The 24,162-nt window shown below is 40.5% G+C and overlaps 1 protein-coding gene across 8 annotated transcripts in view; it reads right to left on the bottom strand.

Annotated features, from left to right (window-relative positions):
* Window positions 1-24,162, bottom strand: part of LOC139447720 (nuclear GTPase SLIP-GC-like) — a 115,982-nt gene that overhangs the window by 19,360 nt on the left and 72,460 nt on the right. For all 8 annotated transcript variants that reach the window (XM_071229181.1, XM_071229184.1, XM_071229180.1 and 5 more), the window contains 5 exons: window positions 18,135-18,243; window positions 16,967-17,011; window positions 15,920-16,033; window positions 15,569-15,673; window positions 13,884-14,048 (listed from right to left, as the gene is read on the bottom strand). In XM_071229181.1, coding sequence (XP_071085282.1) covers window positions 13,884-14,048; window positions 15,569-15,673; window positions 15,920-16,033; window positions 16,967-17,011; window positions 18,135-18,243 — 538 coding nt within the window. The remainder of the gene's footprint in view (window positions 1-13,883; window positions 14,049-15,568; window positions 15,674-15,919; window positions 16,034-16,966; window positions 17,012-18,134; window positions 18,244-24,162) is intronic.

Here is a 24,162-nt window from a genome sequence, read left to right as displayed (position 1 = left end):
GAGAGGATGCGTAAGTTCCACATCTTTCAAAGTACATTTACCTACCTCGTTTTTAATCGTAGCATATGTGTCATTTTAATGTGTTAGGCTAACTCTGCCAATACTCGCCAACACTTGAAGGGATTATGTAAATCCTGCTGGGGTCCATGCAGGAAGCAAAAGTACTGTAAGTCCCCTTGGTCCCTAGTATGGTGATCTACCTTCAATTGCTGGCGATCTATAGCCCGTTTTTATCTTGTATCGTTATATATAGTGTTTTTCTTTTTAATGCTTCCGTACTTGTTTCATAACTTTTTCTGTGATAAGTCTAGTAATTTTACTGTCCTTCGTTGGCAGGTTTTTATATAAGTTCAGTTGTATTGATTATGCTTAACTATTGATAGTCACGATATGGCTCTCTCTCTCTCTCTCTCTCTCTCTCTCTCTCTCTCTCTCTCTCTCTCTCTCTCTCTCTCTCTCTCTCTAGAACTCTCTCTCTCTCTCTCTCTCTCTCTCTCTCTCTCTCTAGAACTGGATCCTGTAGCTTCATACAGACTTTTATCAACTCCTCCATGGCAATTGGTTCGACCGACAGTGGATCTAACTCTTGTCTGATCTAATCAGAAACTAATGACTTACAATATCAACAGGATTATATACAGTTACGGAGCAAATATGATTCTCACCGTTCTCTTTTCACTGATGGATCCAAGGATGGGGGCAATGTGTCTAGTGCCACTGTCTTTGGATCTAAAACTATCTCTTCCCGATTATCAGACAACAGCTCTATATTCACAGCCGAGTCTAAAGCAATACTCACAGCCTTGTAATACATTCAAGAGCACTCCATACACGAACAATTTATTATATACTCAATATTTTAGTGTATTTTGCAAACAAGTAAAGTTTGGTTTTCAATATTGTAGTACATATATGGAATCAAGTCACAAAAACACAACTGCTACAGAAAAGCATGCATTCCTTGCAAAAGTTTACTTTTATGCAAGCCCCATGCATTTCAATCCCCAAGAATGGGTATAAAAACATGTGCGGTAACGGGATAAAATATGCATTGTTAAGTATCGTGCTGACAACAACCACTCAGAAAAACAACAAAATTACGCAATTATTCAACATTACGACATGCAACGCCTGTCCGAAAATGACCGTCTGCGAGCCGTTGGTATGCTTGAAGCAGGATCGAGTCAACGTGATGTTGCAAGACAATTTAACGTCCACAGAAACACCATTTGGTGTTTATGGCAACCTTGGCAACAGACGAATGCAGTCAGAGACCATACTCGGAGTGGCAGGCCACGCGTAACTAATAATCGACAAGACAACTGGATTCGAATAACACACCAACGAAATCGTTTCAAGCCAGCAATAGTGACTGCAAGAAGCATCCCTGGCCTTCGATGAATATATTCACAAACCATACGTCGTCGCCTCAGATGTGCAGGGATTGTCGCCAGACGTCCCGTTTTGACGAAAGCACCGTCAAGCACAACTACAGTGGTGCAGACAGCATCTACGCTGGACGGCCATGCAGTGTGGACAAGTTCTATTCACTGACGAGTCTCGTTTTCACCTCAGCCACAGCGATTGACGGATTCGAGTGTACCGACGTCGAGGTGAACGTTACGTCAATCATTGTGTCATGGAGATCGGTTCGGGGGCGGCAGCGTTATGGTATGGGGTGGGATTACTGCAAGACAGAGGACCCGTTTGATAGTGGTAGAGAGAAATCTCAATGGACAGCACTACCGCGACGAGATCATCATCCCTCTTGTTCTACCGTTTTTTGTGCCGTCATGGCCCAGGCATTACCTTTCAACATGACAACGCCCGGCCTTATATTGCTCGACTTGTTCAGGATTCTCTTCAACAAAACAACGTGAATGTCATCACCTTGCCGGCTCGCTCCCCTGATCTCTCACCAATGAGGTGGATCGGAGCCTTCGTGTTGATGTGTTGCTTGCTTCGCAACCAGAGGTAGACACACACGCTTTTGATTTGTAAATTGACCTTTTGGCATGTTCGTCTTTTCTGAAGTCAGTATGGCAAATTAAACCATTTGAACACTTACATGAGTCTTTTGTTTCAGATTTGGTAAAAAAATTAACTTTGCATTAAATCTTATTCAATGTCACAGGAACTTTTGTTGCTCAGTATATTTTCTGATTCACTGTCCTATCTTCAGGCGATTTAAAACATGTCTTCGGGTCATCAATTGAACTTGGATATATTGGAACTGTACAATGTTCTTGCCACTGGCCAATATGACATTGTCTTCTGTTGGTTCCCAGCCATGTCGGCATAGTGGGTAACACAATGGCTGATGCAGCTGCGAAAGCAGCGCTCAACAAATCTGTGACACCACTTCTTATCCCATACAGTGATATTAAACCTGTGATTAGATGTTACATCCTAGATCTGATGCAAAAGATCAGATCCAGATTGGAAGAGGTCATTATGCGACGATGTCGTATTGGCCATTCTCGTTATACACACAAATATTTGTTAAAAGCTGAAGATCCTCCATTTTGTATCCCTTGTGATGAGAAAATCGCCAACAAGCATGTTTTGCTTGATTGTGTCGATTTCTCTCTCACAAGGGATGAATATTATCATTCATCTTTTTTAAAGGATCTTTTTAATAATGTCAGTACTCATATAATTCTTGAATTTGTAAGAAAAAATAGAACTAATAGATAAATTTTGAATAGATGATATGCATTTTAAATTAGTTAAATATTAACATCAACTGAGATTATTGATGGTGGTTAAAGTAGCGTAAAGCATTGTCCTCCTGCAAGTGACACGTAAATGCATTTCCGATCAAGGTAAGTAATATTGACTTGTGTTTTAGAGCTGAGATTGTATTGTCTTTTTTAATAGAGGCTAGCATACGGTTCAGCCACTGGTAGCCAAAGGGATGGCATAATTCCTGCTGGGGGGTCTTGCGGGAAGCCTAGGTACTGTAAGTCCCCATGATCACCAGTAAGGTGGTCTAACTTTGGTTATTAGTGGTCTATAGCCTTGTTTTAGTTGATAGGACTTTATCTATTATAGCTATATGGGTTTTTTAAAAGAAATTGTGATTTAGTTTTTGTTTTTTTATAAACTGTGATATTCCTTGCTATTTTACTGTCGTTTGTTATGTGGCTGAAATATTGCCGATGCGATGTAAAATTTAACTCACTCACTCACTCAATATTGCTGAGTGCAGCATCTCACAACCAACACTGCGGTAGTCAAAGGAATAGGACTTTAATCATTTTCTGCCTGTCCTCCCTTATAAAGGAGGCATCATGATATAATCGAAATACTATTGCTGTTGGTTGCTTATTTGTGTTTAACGCCTCACTCGACGATATTCAAGCTATATGACAGTGGTCTGTAAATAATCGAGTCTGGACCAGATAATGAAGTGGATTTGGATTAGATGGCATGCATCAACCTCAAAGACTTCAAGATCTGGAAGCTACAAGAAGCCATCAACATCAAAAGACTTCAGCCCTCAATCAACCGTGACCAAGGCTATTACATACCCCTGGCGTACCATCAACTCATCAAAGACCCCAATCAGCCATAATCCGTTGTTTACATTACTGGCTTCATCCTTTGTTCATGGCACTGACTTCACCGATGATTGTCATCACTGCCCTTGTGTGTACACAACAGGCTTCTCTACTCCAGTATAACAATATCTACTCTACTGCATAAACATTGCCTCCTACTTGTATATACACTTGCTTACTGCACTCTGTAAATCATTTGCTTGATAACGGTGTTAGAACTTACACCGAAACGTCGCTCTTAATTGTAATAAAGAAGTTGTTAATCCATAAATTCTTATCCTTACTTAACACAAAAAATACCTAGCACTATATGACACATAACACTTGGTAACTGCAAAGGGATGGTCACTCGTATCTTATGGTCATGTCACGTCACAAAAGATAGGGGGTAGCTTGATAACACCTATGCAAATGAATCATTTGAAGTACTTATGTCCGTGTTTGCGCTTCTTACCAGACATTGTTCTGGACCTATGGAAGTGCTTGATCAGGGATGGATCAAGGTTGGAAGCAGGCTCCGAGGTCGTTAATTTTGTCAACAGGATACGTTTGATTATCTTGAGATTTGTCATCCTGTTGGCGGGCAATGGATGGTGCAGAGCCTGTATCACTGATGTGTGGCTCTGGAAGAACCACCTGTGTGTCTGAGGATGTGTCAGCATCAGCAGACATGCTGGGAAGTGGAGAATGTGTTTCAGCAGAAGTGCTGGGACGAGGAGAATGTGTGTCCGCTTCAGCAGAAGAGCTGGGACGAGGAGAATGACTACCATGGTTGGGAGTGTGATCTGGAAGGCGGTCGTTGGGAGTTCGAACATTGTGGGGCTTGAGGCGATTGGCATGGAAAAGTGCCTTGTGCATCTTGTTCGCTTGAACATGTTGTAGCTTGAAGATATCAAGCTCAAGTATGGTGTAGGGACCTACCCATTAAACTGAAAGTTTCGGGGACCTACCAGGGAGAACATGGAAATTTTGCATCAGGACTAGATCACCTACTGAGTATTTGGGATCTTTAGGTTTTGAGGCCAGTGCACTCTTTGTTGATTTCTTGATGATTTCTTTTGTCCTGTGTATGTCCTCAGCCTGACATGTGATGTGTCGATTGTATAAGATAGAGGTTCAGCTGCTGACGTAGAGGCTGTTGATGCAGATAAGGAGGATGGAGATGGGGCTGGTAATGATGTTGTCCTGGACGTTGATGCTTTTGATGTTGATGCCGTTGATGACGTTGTTGTGGGGATGGTTAGGGAGGGGGAGGCTGGACGGGGTGATTCCTGCGTCTTGAGCAAACTGGTTAAGTTCAAACTTGGCTCAGGCCGTCGAAGCTTCTGTTTGTAGTTGGTAGGCGTGGCAATGGTCATCTAGGATAAGCTCCACCAATTGAAACCGTCCGTTTTAAGGGACCGTTTGTGCCTAGAATGGTTAAGGGGAATTAACTCCGGCATCTCCACGCCTTCCGAAACAGACAGAGGTTCTCAGGCGAAATGTAGGAATGACTATGCCAAGATACCCCTGCATTTATACCCAAGACACCCAGTCCATGTTTGAAAGCATGTCACTACCCATCCGTCCAGTTTGGAATTGATAACAATGGTTTCCCACATGGTGGTCACATTATGCAAGTTTTGATGTGCAGACTTGTTTAGTTAATTGTTTATTGGCTGGTCAGCTGTGTCTGAATCTTATCAGCCAGGTCTAGAATTTTGATAGTGCTAGCTGATTAGCATCTGCCAGCTCGTTTGACTGGTTTCGACAGCTTGTATCTTCAAGCGTTACATATTATGATAGACGTCCTGTAAACTATGTAGCGTTTACTGGCTTTGGAATGAGAAACGTAGTAGAATATATTTGATAAAACTTGAAGAAAAATATAATGAGTTTCGCACTGTTATATTATAACAGATTATATTAGGTTGGTTTGTTGTTTAACGTCGCACTCAGCAATATTCCAGCTATATGATGGCGGTCTGTAAATAATTGAGTCTGGACTAGACAATCCAGTGATTGATGTCATGAGCATCGATCCACGCAATTGGGATTGATGGCATGCATCAACAAAGTCAGTGAACCGGACCACCCGATCCCTTTATTCTCCTTTTACGACAAGCATAGTCACCTTTTACTGCAAGCATGGGTTGCTGAAGACCTGTTCTACCCCGGAATCTTCACATACATGAAAGGAAGAGCAACCTCCCTGTGGTGAGTGCTGGGTAACGCTAATAGCTCTTCCAACCTGTTTGCTGTTGGTTGCGCCGCTCTGTCCGCAGAGGACAGGATTCTGGTAGTTGAGGGCACTGGTTCCTTGAACCGTGTTCCTTTGCCCAACACACTACTTCGACCCTTACATCGCCTAGAAGGATGGTAGGATGGGCCCGGACTTATTAATTGGCTGGTCATGCCAAGCCCTGTGTGTAATATTGTATATGCACACCTGTGTTGTATTTTAGTATATATTTTGGACTTGGTCATGGATAACTTGTATGAACTCACAATTGTGGATCGAATTAATTGCCTAGAGTCTTTTGCCAGAACGCGGTAGCTCATGGGCCATTCTGGTGATGTCGACTTCTGTATTCTGTATGTCTCCAGTTTCTTGTCATGGACTGAACCTGCCTGGCACTACATCTGGTAGATAAATATAGCTATTCAAGTCATATTTGCTGGAGTATAACATCCCTGTATCCCTCGCGTTTGCATGCTGGAAATCCGATGCACTGCAACACTGTCCTTGTTGACACTCGATGGTAGGTGGCGAGCAGGTATGCTGAAACACTTTTCTTTCACCATGTCTACCCAACAAACTGGTTCTATTCACAATGACAAAAAAAGACGTCTTGAAGATGATGATTCTGGGATCATTCCCAACAAATCTGATTCATGGGCCCGATTCCTGGGGATCGAGGCTGCTGACAAACAACCTATAAAACTCAACCCGTTTGCTATCTCAAAAAATGTTAACGGGCATTGTGGAGAAGTGAAAAATGTAACGCGACTATGTAGTGATTCCATCCTTGTTGCATGTGTGAAGAAGCAGCAATCTCTGAATCTGTTATCCATCAGTCAGTTTGCTAATGTTGAGGTTGCTGTTTCAGCACATAAGACTTTAAACTCCAGTCAAGGCATTGTTCGTGACCGAGCTCGATGCCTTTCTGACATGTCGGAACAAGATATCGTCACAGAGTTGAAGGATCAATGGTGTTATCATTCCCCTGAACTGCTATCTGTTCACTATTGATCGAACAACCATTCCTCGTTCAATTAAGCTGGTTATGTTAACATCGGAGTGGAGGTGTATGTCCCCAATCCACTCCGATGTTATACTTGCCAAAAATTTTGGCCATGGTTCCAAGTCTTGTGATCGACCTCAGGTTTGCCAACGTTGTGGTTGTAACGAATGACAGCAACGAATGTAGGGCAGATGCCAAGTGTATCAACTGTAGTGGCCAACATGAAGCTTGGTCAAAGCCCTGTCCTGTATGGAAAACTGAGTCACAGATATTGAAACTGAAACACAACAAGAATATTTCGTATCTGGAAGCCAAGAAGCAAGTCAGTAGCCAAGTCAATAACCAGTTAACGTCAACTACTACTTACTCTGCTGTAGTGTCTCGCTCTGTTTCCATTTCATCAATCGAATGTCAGAATGCGTTGACATGGTTCACTCTGAACAACCAGTAGAAACAACATCTGTCATTCAGCCCAACAAATCAGATTGTCAGCCCACTACATCATCTTCAGAATCACAGACTGATTCACAATGTTTACCAGAAATTGAAAAACCAGGAAATGTTCACATGTCAAAGACAGACAGAAAAAAACTAAATAGACAACATCTTAGGACACCCTCTCCTCCAGAGGTGCCTGTCCATAACTCCTGTGGACCTTTGGATATGGAGGTAACTCCGTATTCACAGGCCAGTGCTAGGAGTTCTTCACGCTCGCGTGTAAGGTTACCTATTGGGCTGCCATGACTCAATCACCTCATTTGATTCAGTGGAATTGCAGAGGACTCAGGAAAAATTTTAATGAGATACAATTGCTAATTCAGGACTTTGCACCATCAGCACTGCGTCTCCAAGAGACTTATCTTAAGCACAGCAATGTATTTGATTTATGGCAATACAATTGCTATCATTCATTTTCACCTCCAGGTGAGAAAGCTACTGGAGGTTCTACTGTATTGATCAGGCAAGGCATCATCCATAGTACTGTTCCCCTCAATACAAATCTTCAAGCTGTAGCTGTCCGACTTACTTTGCACATTGCACTTACTTTATGCTCCCTGTATATTCCTCCTTCGAATACTCTTCAGCAGGCTGATCTTCAGAATCTCTGTGATCAGCTACCAAAGCCCTGTATCATCATGGGTGATTTAAATGGACATAACCCTCTATGGGGAAGTCCAAATACAAACAGAAAGGGAAAAGTGCTTGAAGACAACAATCTCTGCAAATTTAATGACGATTCAAACACTTATTTACATCCTGTGACGGGTACATATTCAGCACTGGATCTGTAAATCACAGATTCAAACCTTTACAACGAATTTGAATGGTCAGTTCATGATGACCTTTGTGGAAGTGACCTTTTCCCTACCATCCTTAAAACTGTTAACTCTACTGATCGTCCTCCAACAACACGGTGAACTTTCATAAAGGCTGATTGGTCATTATATGAATTATTATCCACTGAAAAGTTAACACCCGACATTTTTCAACTTGTTCAAGATCCGATACAGTTGTTTTCGGACATGTTGAATTAAATTGCTGATTCCAAAGTTCTCTGCAATTCCACATATTCGTAAACCATGGTTTAACAACGAATGCAAACAGGCACGAAAATATAGGAAGAAAGCGGAAAAGTATTTCCTCCACCATCCTACAGTCCATAATCTAGATAAGGTTAAAATTATAAATGCTAAGGCACGACGTGCTTTTAAACAAAATAAGCGTCAGTCTTGGAGGAACTATGTCTCCAAAATAAATTCCCGCACGCCCATATCCAAGGTGTGGAATATGGTGCAAAAAATATAAGGCAAAGGTTCAAAATCACCTGTTCACCATCTTAAGGAAGGTGACACGTTATTAACAGATAAAACTGATATTGCAAATAAACTTGGAGAAACGTTAGCAAAACATTCTTCAACATCTAATTATGTCCCGGAGTTTCAAAAATTGAAGAAACAACAGGAAAAGATCAAAGTAAATTTCACTTCTGATAATGGTGAAGACTATAATGAAGTCTTCTCATTACATGAGCTACACACCGCCCTTGGGCAGGCTGATGACACAGCAACAGGAGCTGATAACATTCACTACCAGCTTTTAAAACATTTACCTGAATCATGTTTGGAGACACTTTTAGATATAGTTGATCAAATATGGACATCAGGGAATTTTCCTCCTTCATGGCATAATGCCATTGTAGTCCCAATACCAAAGCCTAGCCGGGATCTTACAGATCCCTCTAACTATCGACCTATATCCTTACTTAGTTGCGTATGTAAAACCATGGAACGAATGGTGAATAATAGATTAATTTGGTATCTGGAAACCAATAATCTAAATTCAAATATCCAATGTGGTTTCCGAAAAAATTGAAGTACTATTGACAATTTAGTACGATTAGAATCCTTTGTTAAAAATGCTATTGTAAATAAACAACACACAGTATCAATTTTCTTTGATCTTGAGAAAGCATACAATACTACGTGGAAGTATGGCATTTTAAAGGATTTACATGATTTTGGTTTGAGAGGCCGTTTACCTCATTTTATATCACAATTTTTAACAGATAGACAATTTTAAGTCCGAGTGGGTTCCACCCTGTCTGACCATTATAAAAGTAGCGTAAAATTATTGTCCCCCTGAGAGGATATGTAAGACCACATCATTCAAAGTACATTTATTCTTACCTCGGTTTTACAACGTAGTATATTTGTTTCTTTTAATGGTTGGCTAAAATTGAATACCATTACCAGCAGCTGAAGGGTTGGTGTAAATCCTACTGGGGAGCCGTGCAGGTAGCAAAAGTAATGTAAGTCCCCTCGGTCCCTTGTAAGGTGGCCTAACTTTGGTTGCTGGTGATCTATAGCCCAATTTTATATTGTCTTGTTGATCATAAATGTATTGTTTTAACTGTTCTCAACTAGTTTTACTATTGAACCTGTGATATTCTAGTTATCTTACTGTCCATCGTTGACAGCTTTTTATTAAATCAAAATGTAATTATTATAACTGTTTCGTCGCGATATGGCTGAAATACTGCCGATGTGACGATAATTCTCACTCACTCACTGACCATTATAATCAGGATCAGGGTGTCCCACAAGGCAGTATTTTGTCTGTTACCTTGTTTAGTATTAAAATAAATTGTCTGTCCAAGGTTTTCAGTGATTCAGTGGATGGATCACTGTTCGTGGATGATTTTAATGTATCTTGTCGTAGTAAAAATATGCATACCATAGAGAGGCAGTTACAAATCTGTCTCAATAAAATTCACAAGTGGTCTCTCGAAAACGGGTTTAAATTTTCTAAAACCAACTGTATACACTTCTGCAGAAAATATAAGCCGCATAAAGACCCTGAATTATTTTTGAATGGCACCCCTATCAAAGTTGTAAAAGAGCCCAAATTCTTGAGTCTCATCTTTGATAGCCATTTAACTTTCTTACCACACATTAAATCACTTAAAGCTTAATGCCTGAAAGCGATCGATTTGTTGAAAGTTGTATCTAATTCAAAGTGGGGAGGGGATCAGACAACCCTCCTACACTTATACAGGTCACTGTTTTGTTCAAAACTTGATTACGGCTACATCGTCTATGGTGGGGCCTGTAAAAGTAATTTTAAAAAACTTGATACTATCCATCACCAAGGACTGAGGCTTTGCCTTGGAGCCTTTCGCACTTCTCCTATTCCAAGTCTGTCTGTTGAAACGGATGAGCCTTATCTTTAACAACGCCGTCTGAAACTATCTTTACTGTTCATTACTAAATTCTATTCCAAATCAGTCAAATCCAGCCTTAAATTGCGTATTTAATCCTCTTTTCGAAGATATTTGCAATAAGAAAACATCTCTCGTTCCACCGCTAGGAATAAGAATCGTTTCTACTGCGAACATTAACTTTCAGCATATAGCTTCCACACAACTTTTTTCATCGCCTCCTTGGCAAATGGTAAGGCCAAATGTAGAACTCACATTAACTAGACTTAAGAAATCTGACACAAATCCAATTATCTATAAACAAGAATACAATCAATTACGAAACACTTTTGACACTTATAAATCTATACTAGCCACATAAAGAAACTGTGCACGGAGAAAATATATTCTGGATTGAAATACAACACAGCAAGAGCAAAATGATGCAAACGTTGTAGCAGCTGAATGATCGGACCATAAGAAAATGTCAACGGGACCTGAACAACATCTGTTACGATGACATCAGAAAATCAAAATGGAGTAGGGGGTCAAACGACAAAGTCACAAAGTCAATAACGGGTATGACCAACCTGTGCGTGAATCACAGCAGTGCATCGGCGACGCATGGAGTCCACCAAATGGGCATGGAAAGCCTGGGGAGTGGCCTGCCATATCCTCCTCAAATCCTGTGCCAAATAACGGACGTTATCTGGAGGATGTGGAAGACGACGCAGACGGCGCTCCATTTCATCCCACACAGGCTCTATTGGGGAGAGATCTGGAGAATTTGCAGGCCATGGCAGTAACATGACATTGTTATGGTGAAGGAAATCCATCGCGACCCTAGCCGTGTGAGGACGAGCGTTGTCCTGTTGAAATGTCAATCCCGGGCCATGACGTTGTAGGAAAGGAATGACCACAGGCCTCAGAATCTGATCTCTGTAGCCAACACCGGTGAGATTGCCCTGAACAACCACCAAAGGGGTTCGGTGCCGTGCTGTTATCCCACCCCAAAACATCACAGAGCCACCTCCAAAACGATTCCTCTCCACAATACAGTTGCGTGCATAACATTCTCCCAAACGCCGGTAGACAGGTTGGCGCCCGTCACTGTGGGAAATGTTGAACCTCGATTCATCTGTAAGGACAACATTTCTCCACCATATTCGAGGTTGGCGAACATGATTTCGACACCATCTTGGACGGTTGACTCGATGACGGTGTGTCAGGATGGGACGTATGGCAGGGCGTCGTTGTCGAATCCCGTACTGACGTAAACGATTCCTTACATTGTTGGGATGGATACGGCGCAGTCCAGGAATTGTCTGGGACGTCGTTACTGCCGTTTGGAACCTGTGTCGGAGATGTGTAACTCGAATCCATCTGTCCTGTCTTGGCGTCGTTACTCGGGGACGTCCTAAACGTGGGTGGTCGGCAACGTCATTTGTGTTCTGATAACGCCTCACCAATGCCGATATCGTGTTACGATGGCATTTGAAATGTGTTGCCACCTGTTGTTGCCTCATTCCCGCTCGGATCATTCCAATGGCTCCATGACGCTGTGCAGCTGTAAATCTTGGCATGATTTGCTTGTGATATGCTTGTGTCTGCGCCTGAGAAGTTTTGAATTTTTGAATGACACAGATCATGCTTTCCAAAGTGACAGCGAATTTTGAGTTGCACATGCTGTGTACAGCTGCACAGGATGCACGTGCAGTAACACATTGCACGTCCATAGGCCCCCATCACTGACGTCACATCGCACGGCACGTGCATGAGCGTTTGCATGTCTCCAATAATTGCTGTGTTCAAACCTATATTTCATATATGGACGGTGTGCCCTTATATCTATATTTTCTCTGTGCACAGTTTCTTTATGTGGCTAGTATATATTTACAGATGGATCCAAGGATGGTGGCGCAGTTGCTAGTGCCACTGTCATTGGATCCAGAACAGTATCTTCATGATTACCCAATAATAGTTCCATATTCACAGCAGAAGCACACGCAATTTTAACAGCACTAAAATATATCAAGAACAAATTCAAACATAAAGAATTCATTATTTTTTCAGATTCACTTTCGTGCCTTCAGGCTATTAAAAATATGTTTTATAAATATCCATTTTAATTGAAATTCTTGAGTTATTTAATGATCTTGCGACTGGCCAATATGACATCGTCTTTTGTTGGTTACCAAGCCATGTTGGGATAGTTGGTAACACAATGGCTGATGCTGCCGCAAAAGCAGCACTCAACAAATCTGTGACACCACTTCTTTTACCATACAGTGATTATAAACCTATAATTAGATCTTGCATCCGTGATCTGATGCAAAATAAGTGGGACACCCAAGTAGGTATCAATAAATTACATGAAATTAAACCAAATATTGGTCACACCCACTTGCGCTGTCAGTCCAGATTTGGAGAGGTCATTATGCGACGATGTCGTATTGGCCATTCGAGATACACACATGAGTATCGGTTGAAAGGTGAGGATCCTCCGTTTTGTATCCCTTGTGATGAAAGAATCACAGTCAAGCATGTCCTGCTTGACTGTATTGATTTTTCCATCACAAGGGATAAATATTTCAGTGTAAAAACAGTGAAACCCCTTTTTGTAAAGTTCATTCTCATTTAATACTATGTTTTGTAAAGGAAATAGACCTTCTTCATAAATTTGTATGTATTTACTGCATTGTTTTAAAAATTGGAAGTGCAAAATTCATAACTTAGATTGTTAGTGGCTGTATCCTCGAGGGGGGTTGAAGTAGCGTAAAATCATTGTCCCCCCTAAGAGGATATGTAAGTCCCATATCATTCGATGTATTTTGCTGCATGTCAGGCTTTTAAACGTAGAATATTCGTCATTTATCTTTGGCTTAATTGGTACACTGTCGCCAGTGACTGAAGGGATGATATAAACCTGCCGGGGTCCATGCAGGAAGCAAAGGCACTGTAAGTCCCCATGGTCCCTAGTATGGTGATCTCCCTTTAGTTACTGACGATCTCTAGCCCATTTTTATATTGTGTTGTTCACTAATACTTATGACTTCTATATATTCTCAACTAGTTTTAAATCGACTCTGTGATATTCTAGTTCTTTTACTGTACATCGTTGACGGTTTTTTACATTGTCTAAATATATGTATTATTAATGTACTTCTCGTCACGATATGGCTGAAATATTGAATCACTCACTCACATACATGAATGTTCATAAACAAACATAATTATTATGTCTACGTTTAACTGCTGCTGAGGACAACGGTGTGTTTATTTTCATTTTGATTCTGTAAGAGTATGCGACTTTTCAGGGCCATCATAACTGCTGCAGTGTAATCTGTTAATTCATTGATAAGTAGTAAAAGTATCGTATCCTAGAATACGTCTGCTAACCTTTCTTCCTCTTTTTGAATTCATCAGATACATCAGTACACCGGCTATGATTCCCTGGAAATCATTTTGCAGAGACATTCTGTGTTTCTTCTGCATTTCAAAAACTATGCCCTGCAGATAGGTTCGCAAGCCAGGGATTTCAGTCTCTTCTGTTGACTGGAATACCTGCAATATATGTGGAAGAATAAATCATTTTAACGAAAAGCTAGTAATACAGAATTCAATAATATACTGAATAGCATTGGAAACGCTATATTACAAAAACAACTTGAGCAATGACCGATTTTGATTAGAACAGACACAGACGGATTATTAAGAAAGACCACAAAGGAAACAGGAATACCACACAGTAATTACAATTACGTCATCAGTGTAAGGAAGACACATAGGGTTAAAATGAAAAGTCAATATCTGGTATGTCCGCCATTGACAGCAACATAGGCCATGCAACGTCTTCTCATTGATAGAATAAGTCTGCGAATAGTGTTCTGGGGCATTCTACTCTTGACATAGTGTATCTTGCATAATCTTGCTGGAAGGTGTGCATATGCAGGTGCTGATGAAAGAATGGGATGACGTGATTTGCCAATATGGTATTCCTGAAGAAAAGGGCATTAACTCTTCCACGACAAACATGGAGCTCTGTTCGATGGTTATGACTGATGCCGCCCCACACCATGACACTCCCTCCCCCCAATCATCGATCTGTCTGTACAACGGAGTCATCGTGGTAACGTTCTCTACGTCGACGCCACACTCGCAGTCGATCGTCAGCATTCCGTAAATGTAAACGGGACTCATCAGAGAACAGCACACCACGCCACTGCCGCAATCTCCAATGACGATGCCTTTTGGCCCAATGCAGACGTTCATTTCGATGTCGATCAGTGAGTATGGGTCCAACATATGGACGTCGAGCACGGAGCCCTGCTGAGCGGAGACGTCGACGTACGGTGTCAGCATTGATCAATTCCGTCGGCCTTGTACGGTTGCTGCAGTCCTGGTAGCCGGAAGTGTACGATCACGAAGATGCCGACGAACAATATGGCGATCCTGACGTGGTGTAGTTACACGACGTTGACCCGGACGTGGTCGATCTCTGGTGGTTCTTGTCTGCTGGTATCTGCTCAGTAGCCTGAGGACTGTTGAATGATGGCATTGAAACCGTTGTGCAACGACTCTACTTGACGTACCAACTTGAAGCATGCCCAAGGCACGTTCATGTTCCTCTGCTGTTAATCTTGGCATTTCTTGTGGCAGTACCCTCTACGTCTGTAGCAACAAGTGATGTGGCTTTTAAAAGTCTGTTTTTTATAGCTCTATTCTGCATGCTTCCCGTGAAACAAAACACGTTTTCCATGATGTGCACGCAATTTGTTGCGTTTTGGCGATTTGGTTCAAAAAAAATTAGGAATGTGTTTTGATGAGCTCTTCTTCTTCATGCTTCGTCCAGAACTTCGTATATTACTCATTCACTTATATATTTTCATATGACTTAAGCCCGGATAAAAATACATCCATTATCATGGTGGTGCGTTTTAAATGCTGTTCAGTATTTGAAAAAAAAAGAATGAAAGATGGAGTACTAGTATGTAAGGTTTTATCACGGCAGGTGAACACCAAAACTTAGCTTCACACATTGTACCCATGTTGGGAATCGAACCTGGTCCGTATTGCCTACTTACTGGTGGCTTGTCGTCATCATCATCGTCGCAAGTGAGAAGATTGCCCAGTTTTATGTAGTCACTTGAGCTAACGCAAAACACCTTCAGGTCCCGTGGATAGTCTAACTGGAATTGAATTTGAATGAGTGAGGATTTATGCAGCTTTGAACAGAAGTCATGAACCTGTCTTCTTTTGATAACAAATGAAAAGTAAACTTCAGCTGTCTTAATACTTTGCTTCATCATATGGACTCAAAGAGGACAAATCAAAGTCCACACCTACCCCTGGAATCTCTGCATATCAGAATAAATATCTACTAGCTGCTTTCTAATCTTACTATTATCCTTTATCTATGCAATGTAAATTCCCACCTGGCTTGAACTTTTATTCTGAATAGTGTTCCTGACAAACTCGTTCCTTTGAACAGCACAAGTTGATGTTTTCTCTCTCTTGAACTGGCCTTGTTTTGTCCGAAGACGTTCTAGCTGAAATATAGAACATGTAGTATGATCAACTTCCGTGGAGTGTTAATGATTTCAACGTAACAATTACAATCACTACCCTGAGCACCTAGTACAAAAGACAATACAGAACATCACTGAGAAATCTCAGAAATATCCCCGTCAACAAGCTGCACCCTTTGTGATCAGCGTCCCTTACTTTGGAACAGTAAGTCAAAAACAATCCAGAGAATAAAGAAACAGACCATCATTGATGTAGTTTTCAAGAAGAGAAGTCACACCATTCAGAGCACAATTGAAGCCACAGGAAAATCACCATCCAGCCACAAGCTAGAACCATCAGGAGCAGTGTACCACATTCCGTGCAAATATGGACAAGCTTACATAGGAGAAACATCTGGGCCCCTAAAAAGGGTAAAACCCGAATTAAAGAACACCAAAGTTCAGTCTCCAAAGATGACTCTAAATCAGCTCTATCAGACCATATCCGTGACAACCCAAGCCACAGCATTCAGTGGGATAAAGTCAAGGCCCTCACCACCAACCTCAAAGGCTTCAAAATCAGAAAACTACAAGCAGTCAACATCAAAAGACTGCAACCGTCAATCGACCGTGACCAAGGCTATTACAAACCCCAAGGCGTACCATCAACTCATCAAAGACCCCAGTCAATCATAATCCTTTTGTTTATATTACTGGCTTCACCCATTTGTCTATATTACTGACTACCCCTTTTGCGAACATAACAGGCTTCTCCAGTGTAACTACATCTGATATCTTCTCTACAGTATAAACACTGCCCCCTACCCGTGTATATACTTGTCAGTCATACTCCGTACATCACTTACTTGATAACGGTGTATATAAAACTGGCATACAAACGACCATGCAGTGACTGGAAACAGAGGATCCTTAAAGTTATGAAGATATTTATATGATGAGTACGAAAAGACAAACCTGCTGGTAAAGTGAGCTCTCCATTGTTTCATTACCGGGGTCCTCCTGAAATAACTCATTGTAGGTAAAAATGTACATTAGTTTTAACTTTTTCCATTGTGTAACTGACCCGTGAAGATCCGGGGTAAATTAGGTCTTCAGCAACCCATGCTTGCAGTAAAAGGCGACTATGCTTGTTGTAAGAGGCGACTAATGGGATCGCTGACTTGATTGATGCATGTCATCGATCTCAATTGCGTGGTTTGATGCTCATGATATCAATCAATAGATTGTCTGGTCCAGACTCGATTATTTACAGACCGCCGTCATATAGCTGGAATATTGCTGAGTGCGGCGTTAAACAAGAAATAAACAAACAAACATTGTGTAACTGTACTATATCTACCGTCATGTAAGTATGGTTTAAGCAAGTATGGATAACTTTTATCACAGGGCACTGGAACATAAGAGCTGGCATTCAACCAAATGGTTGTGCCTTACGCCGCATTTAGTACACTTTGAGACTTATGACTTCACGTATCATCTAAAAAGAATGGACTAAACACAATGCAGCCATATGGGAAATTGAAGACCTGTCTTCGGCCTGGCGGGCCAACGAAAAGGCCGGACCTATCGACCCACCTTTAAGCGAAGTGGTATAAATAGTTCTTTGTTAACATTTCACGTTTTCAAGGAGTGAGAGCAAGCACATACACAGCAATACTAACACTATATAGAGTGCTTGTTTGCGTGCGTGCATGCGTGTTTGGATCAAACTGATACTCAAATACTAGGAAAAACGTTTCTTCAGGATATTTCTTCAAGTTATTTCTTATGTTTAGAAGAGAAAACGTCGAAAAATAAGTGAGAATATTTTGAAATTCAGTAACATCCACACAGCTTGCCATTTGATGCTAATCTATAAAAAAAATCTACTGGACATCATGACGACATGACACAAGTTTGCACCGTGGACCTATATGTTCCAAGGGTAAAGTTCTATTGTATCCCAAACGGAAGTGATATCAATCAGCCGGAAGAGTGTGTAACTTTAGTTTAAGGGGGTTGGCGACACAGTACAGTTTTGAAGTCACGTTGCATATATGAATATTGTCCATCCGAAAGTAATTGTGTGTAACTGGAAATGGATGGTGGTACATTTTGTTTTGTACTTTTTTCTACTTTTTACCTGTTTACTCCTCTTTAAATCTTCTAACTGCTGTTGCAAATCTTGCTCCTGCTTCTTGTAACGTCGACCTAACTCGGTCCACTCTTCTTTCTGTGGTAACTTCAGTTTTCTGTGAAGACAAACTCTACAAATACGTGACTGAGTGAGGTTGATGTAACACTGATTTGAACGGATTGTCAGTTTTACCACAATGTGTCAACAACTCACAATAGTCCAAGAGATATCATGGAATTTATTTACCTCAGAGGTCCAAAAGGTTTGAAATGTGGAGCATGAAGAAGATTGAGTATATTTTCGAAAAATCAATTTCTTACAAATTGTATCTTGACCATTTCCTCACAGTATGCCATTAAAGGCATGACTCAGCAATTTTTTTAGCGCACATGTGATTAAGGAAAATGCGATAAGTTTAATAAAAATTGAGAATGACTCAAGTTATTTGGGTATTGAAGTGAAGGTATGAGCATATACTTTATAAAAGAACACAATATTGCATCCACTATATCAAAATGTCTTATCTGTGATAGGAAATATCATAATATTTATGATTTTGTTTGAAAAGTACCATCTTTTGTTTCTTCTTACTCCTGTAATATGAGGTTAGAATTTTCTCAGTGATTTTGCTTTACAAGCCCAACATTATTGAAACAATATTATTCAATACTTTCAAATGATTATTCATAAAGATTCAGAGTTTTATTCAAAGGAGTCAGAATGATTTATTTTTGGTAAAGGGAGATAACTCCATCCTAAAATCCTAAATCATAAACTGTGACATTTCAGACAGTTCAAGTACAATTAATGTAATAAAAAGGACCAGATTTGAATAGAGTTAATCAATTAACTTTTCTAATGAAGTTTTTAGTATATAATTTCAATCAAGTGCAATGACTGGTCCCTGATGCCAAGATGGCCTCCATGCTGGAAGCATGTAGACAGCAGGATGGATGGAGTTGTTTTAAATACCCTTATCAGTATCTTTTACAGTTGTGTAATGATCCACAGAAAATATCATCACCAGTTCAACAATATAAAGTCTTGTGATCAGTTATAAAGCTCCTGCAAAAAGGATATCAAGGGAGACTACTCTTAATTAAAAGTATTTCCAGGGAGCAGCTGTTGTATTAGTTTGGGTCTATTCAAGTTTGATTAATCATTTATGAAGCAATTTGTTTGTTTTTTAGATGCTGTGTAGTAGCAACACCATTCATTGACTGCAGAGGCACTTAAGTATGAAGAATGGGTGATCAAAATCTCCAATGTATTCTGCATTTGGGTCAACATTCAAAAGAACCAGTCAAAAGGTTTGAAAGGGAGTCGTGGCAACAAATACAAAATGCTGCCAAACTTCGTCTGAACAAGTATTCTTCATCAAAATACCATAAAGCATGTGAATATGTGAGAACTCTAGATGCCATTGAACTTTCCTATGGATATCATATCATCTGCTACAAAAAAAAAATCACAGCTATTCCAAAAGAGATAACTGACCACCAAAGAAATGCACCTGTTTTACTACGTTCAAAATTGCCTGGTATTGCTTGTACTTCCTCTGGGGTATTTGGGGGGCACGGGTGGCCCAGTCGTCTAAGGCGCCGCAATTTGCTGTGCAGAGTTGCGTCCCTTGGGCTCGCCAGAAACCTATGACTGTGGGTTCGAATCCCGGTTCGCCCCAATTATGTTTCTAGGTTTGTCAGCACCATACCTGTGCTCGTGGGTTTCACCGAAGTGGTAAACGTCCTAGACCTGCATCACTTCAGGCTTTCCTCCCACATTAAGCTGACACGCCGTGATATAACTGGAATACTGTTAAAAGCGGCGTTAAACACAACTCACTCACTCACTCTGGGGTATTTGAAAATGTGTGCATTTTTTGCAAAGCTGTTTCAAAGCGTGTTGGGAATCATAGAGAAACACTTGGAAGATGCGAGAGTTTTGATGCTGAAGAAACAATCAAATCTGCTGCTAAAACCCTGTGTGACCAAGCGCTACTTGCTCAGATTCGTGACGTAGATTTCATATCGAAGGAAGTAAAATATCACCATTCTTGTCGTAGGCTTTACCTCAAAAGAGCAGAAAATATATCCATCAATCATGGAGGATCTATGGAGCACTCTGACAACAGCAAAGAAAACCTGATCAACAATGCACATGAGACAGCCTTTCAAGGCATTGTCACTCTATGTTGAACAAGAAATTATGGTTAAAAATGGTGCTGAATGCCTCACATCTCTGCATAAACAAATGTGACGTTACTTGGGAGTGAATCTAAATACAGTGCACAGATGGCGAAAGCTAAATTACTGAACAAGTACAAGAATGAAATAAAGAGTACCAAATCCTCAAACAGCAAAGGAAATGTAATTTGTTCTTCAAGTCTATCAAATGAAGATGCGGTCTTGTATGCTGAGGCACAAGCAAATTCCAATTCTGCACGTGTAGTGGACGCAGCTTTCCTTCTGAGGTAGGAAATAATCAGGATGAGAGATGAGTCAAAGGATCTACCATTGCCCTTGTCAGCACAAGTTATAGGAAAGAGTAATGGCCAACCCTCCTGTGATTTAATGCATTACAATAGATGCAAACGCCTTCATCCAATGCTAGCCCTCACGTTCTGGAAACTACATTTTCAGTCCTTCCTTGACAAGCAATTGTTGATGATGACATGAAGCAACTGGTGAGTGAAGTCGGTGTCAATCCAACATCAGAGTCTGTCAAACTGGCTTTGGAAAAGAATTCAATTCAAAGAATCCTTGACACATATGATGCCTATTCAGAGGAGACAAGGAATGGGGCTCATGGGAAAACTACTCAGTTCTGGATAATCGATATCGATCTTATAAACATCTATCTGATGTTTAGCAGGGCCTGCAGGACGTGAATTCAACCTTTTTGTGTACTGCCTTGGACGGATGTGTCCAACTTTCTTTGCTATGAATCGTCCAAATACAAGATGGATGACCTTGTATCACTTGAATCTACTTAACATAGATATCACACACCCGGGAGCAAAAGAGATGCTAGAAAATGGAGGACTTTCAATTAAGAGAAGCACACATTCTTTTTCCAGAGTACCAGTTCATATGGCACTTGAGCAAACTGTCAATGCTGATGCGGCTTCAAGGATGACAGGAATTTCTTCGTTAATACAATCTGAGTCTGCTCGTACAAGATAGATGATAACTCGCTCTTTAAGAAGAGCAGTTGTGTCAGGTCTTCTTGAGATGGCAGGCCTTGACAGAAAAGATGAAACTTCTCGTGAACAAAGGCTATCTCGGGTTGTGAGAGATCACGAGGATGTTGAGAAACTTCTCAATGCAATAGGAAATTGTTTGAATCCATTCAGTGAAGCATGTCCCAACTCCAACCTCTATTGTATCAGTTCCGGAAAGGCTGTATGAGATGAAATAGCCAATGATCTTGTTTCTGTGCTGCAGAAAGGATAAGAGTGGTACAAGCAATTTCAAGATGTCTGTTTCAGTGATGCTTGTTGGTTTGAAAAACCTATTCCCAGACGTAAAGTAAAAAATTTGCTGCTAGAGCTGTGAAACTTTCATGCACAGCCAAAGATAAGAAGGTAAATGAGCTGAAATGCACAAATAATCTGTTTGGAAGACTACTGTACCTAGCTACAACCTCAAACATCAACCTGCAAGAAGTCTTTTAATATCCCTTGACTCCAGTACCTCTTTGCTTTGCCCACATAGACGGATCTCTCAACAAGACTGACAAATCAAGGCTTCTGTACTGCCTTGAAAAGAAGGTCGAGGATCACTCACAAGCTGTCACTCTTGATGTATGCATTGTTGACGGGATGTTCTTTGTACAGTCTCTCACGAATGTACCTCTAAGGTACAAGGATATTGCCCAACAATGCTTATTGTGCTCTGTCGAATGGCCAAACGTGTTGAGTTTGTGTGTGATACATACAAGAGTCCATCCATTAAGGATACTGAACGGCACATGCGTGGTCCGACTGAATGTGAAGCCTTAGTGACAGGTCCTCTCCAGATTAGACCAAAAGAATTTCATCAAGCGTTGAGGTCTACAACATTCAAATCATCGCACCTGACGTTTCTTGTAGAAGAATGGGCAAAAGATGAATATTATTCAATATTGTCAGGACATGAACTGTATGTTGCCATCGACAGTGTGTGCTATGTTTTCACAGCCTACAGTGGGCAAGTTTTCAGATCACTTGTTTCCCATCTACACTCTGGCCACGAAGAAGCAGATACAAGATTGATATTTCATGCATGCAGTACCAGCAGTGACTTAGAATCGCCAAGGATTTCAGTCAGAGAATCTGATACAGACGTCATGGTCCTTCTACTGCACCATCTGAAACGAATGAATGGTTCCCAGGTATGGATGGACATAGGAAATAGTAGTAACAACACCAGACGCTACATTGATGTCACTGCAGTAGCTTCAGCTATTGGGGAGGATATATGTGAGGCTTCCTTCTTTCCATGCATTCACAGGTTGTGACTACACTGCAGCATTTGCCAGAAAAGGAAAATGTCGTCCATTACATATGTTGGAGACATGAGATGCATTTCAACAAGCTTTTTCTAATTTGGGAAGCCAATCACAGAGGAGGTTGTCAACATTATCGAGCACTTTGTTTGCATGATGTACAATAAAGGTGACATTTCAGATGTCGATGAGGTTCGATATTGTATTTTCAAGGACAAATATGCACCTCGATCTAAATCAGGACCATTTGATAACGTTAAAGGCTGTGATCCATGTGCCTTTCCCCCTTCGAAGAGTGTACTGCTTCATAAACTGAACCGTGTTCACTATGTATCATCTATCTGGAAGAACACTCATATTGCAACACCTGCATTAAGGTCTCTGGAGGAAGATGGTTGGAAATTGGTGGATGGATCATATTCAGTCATCTGGTATAGTGGAGACCAAATGCCAACCTTGATACTTTCTCCTCAGATGACTCTGATGAAGATGAGTTTTCCAATCTATCTGATGATGACACAGATAACAAGAGCAGTGACTCGGAAAATCATTGACGAACATGAACAAAGATGTACTGAAAATTGTTGTGTGCATGATGAACAGTGATATCCTTGAAGAAAATTTTGAGATATACCACTAAATGGTGAAATTTGAAAAACGTTTTAAGTACTTGAATCAAATTTTACATTCTACTCACGAATAATAGCTACAATAGAAAATTTTGAAGGAGGAGTTATCTCCCTTTGGTGTATTTAAAATATCATAGAGTATTATAAAAGTAGCACTAGTTTACGTTTTTGTTAGAAAATGAATAACCTTTGGAGTTTTATACTGGCTATGCCTCATTCTAACAAAATCAACATAAGTTTCATGAATCTGGGGAATAGTTATGAATCCAATTAGAAGTTGAAGTTTACAAAAAAATGACTTAAATTGCCATTTTGACTGTAGACAATACATATAAATTAAATACAGTTTGTCAGTTTTTTGTTATCTTTCAAGATTTGATTTAACATAGAATTTGACCACTATATGTAACACATACATATCCTGATCATCTCTGAAAACATACTGTCACTTTTAGGAAAAAGTGCTGAGTCATGCCTTTAACGCCCCCTACTGGCAAAATGGTCAAGACGTATTTTGTAAGAAATATGTTTTTGAATAGCCCAGACATAATGCAAATGTTACAAGTATTCAGACCATATGGACCTTTCGGGGTAAAATAACATACCTTATCTCTTGGACTACAACTCTTCATCACGCATTGCAGTACTTACATTTCATAATACGGGATTCAGTTGGTTACAGTTTTATGCCCTCGTGTATAGTGCAAGAACTGTCATTGTGCCAACATAGTCGGTAATCAAAACGTGATAATTTTGTTAGGAACAAGAATAATTTATGATGTATGTTGAAGACACAAACACAATGATCTTATATATTTATTTGATCTTTTAAGTAAAAAAACACGTTTTACTGCAAAAGGGCTGTATTATCCAAAAAGAGTGCCACTACACCGTAGCTCTCATAGATAGGTAGTCAGTAG

The sequence above is a fragment of the Haliotis cracherodii genome, unplaced genomic scaffold (assembly GCF_022045235.1).
Source record: "Haliotis cracherodii isolate W230 unplaced genomic scaffold, xgHalCrac1.p SCAF_7, whole genome shotgun sequence".
Classification (NCBI taxonomy): Eukaryota; Metazoa; Mollusca; class Gastropoda; order Lepetellida; family Haliotidae; genus Haliotis; species Haliotis cracherodii.
This window is presented reverse-complemented; position numbering and strand designations above follow the sequence as displayed.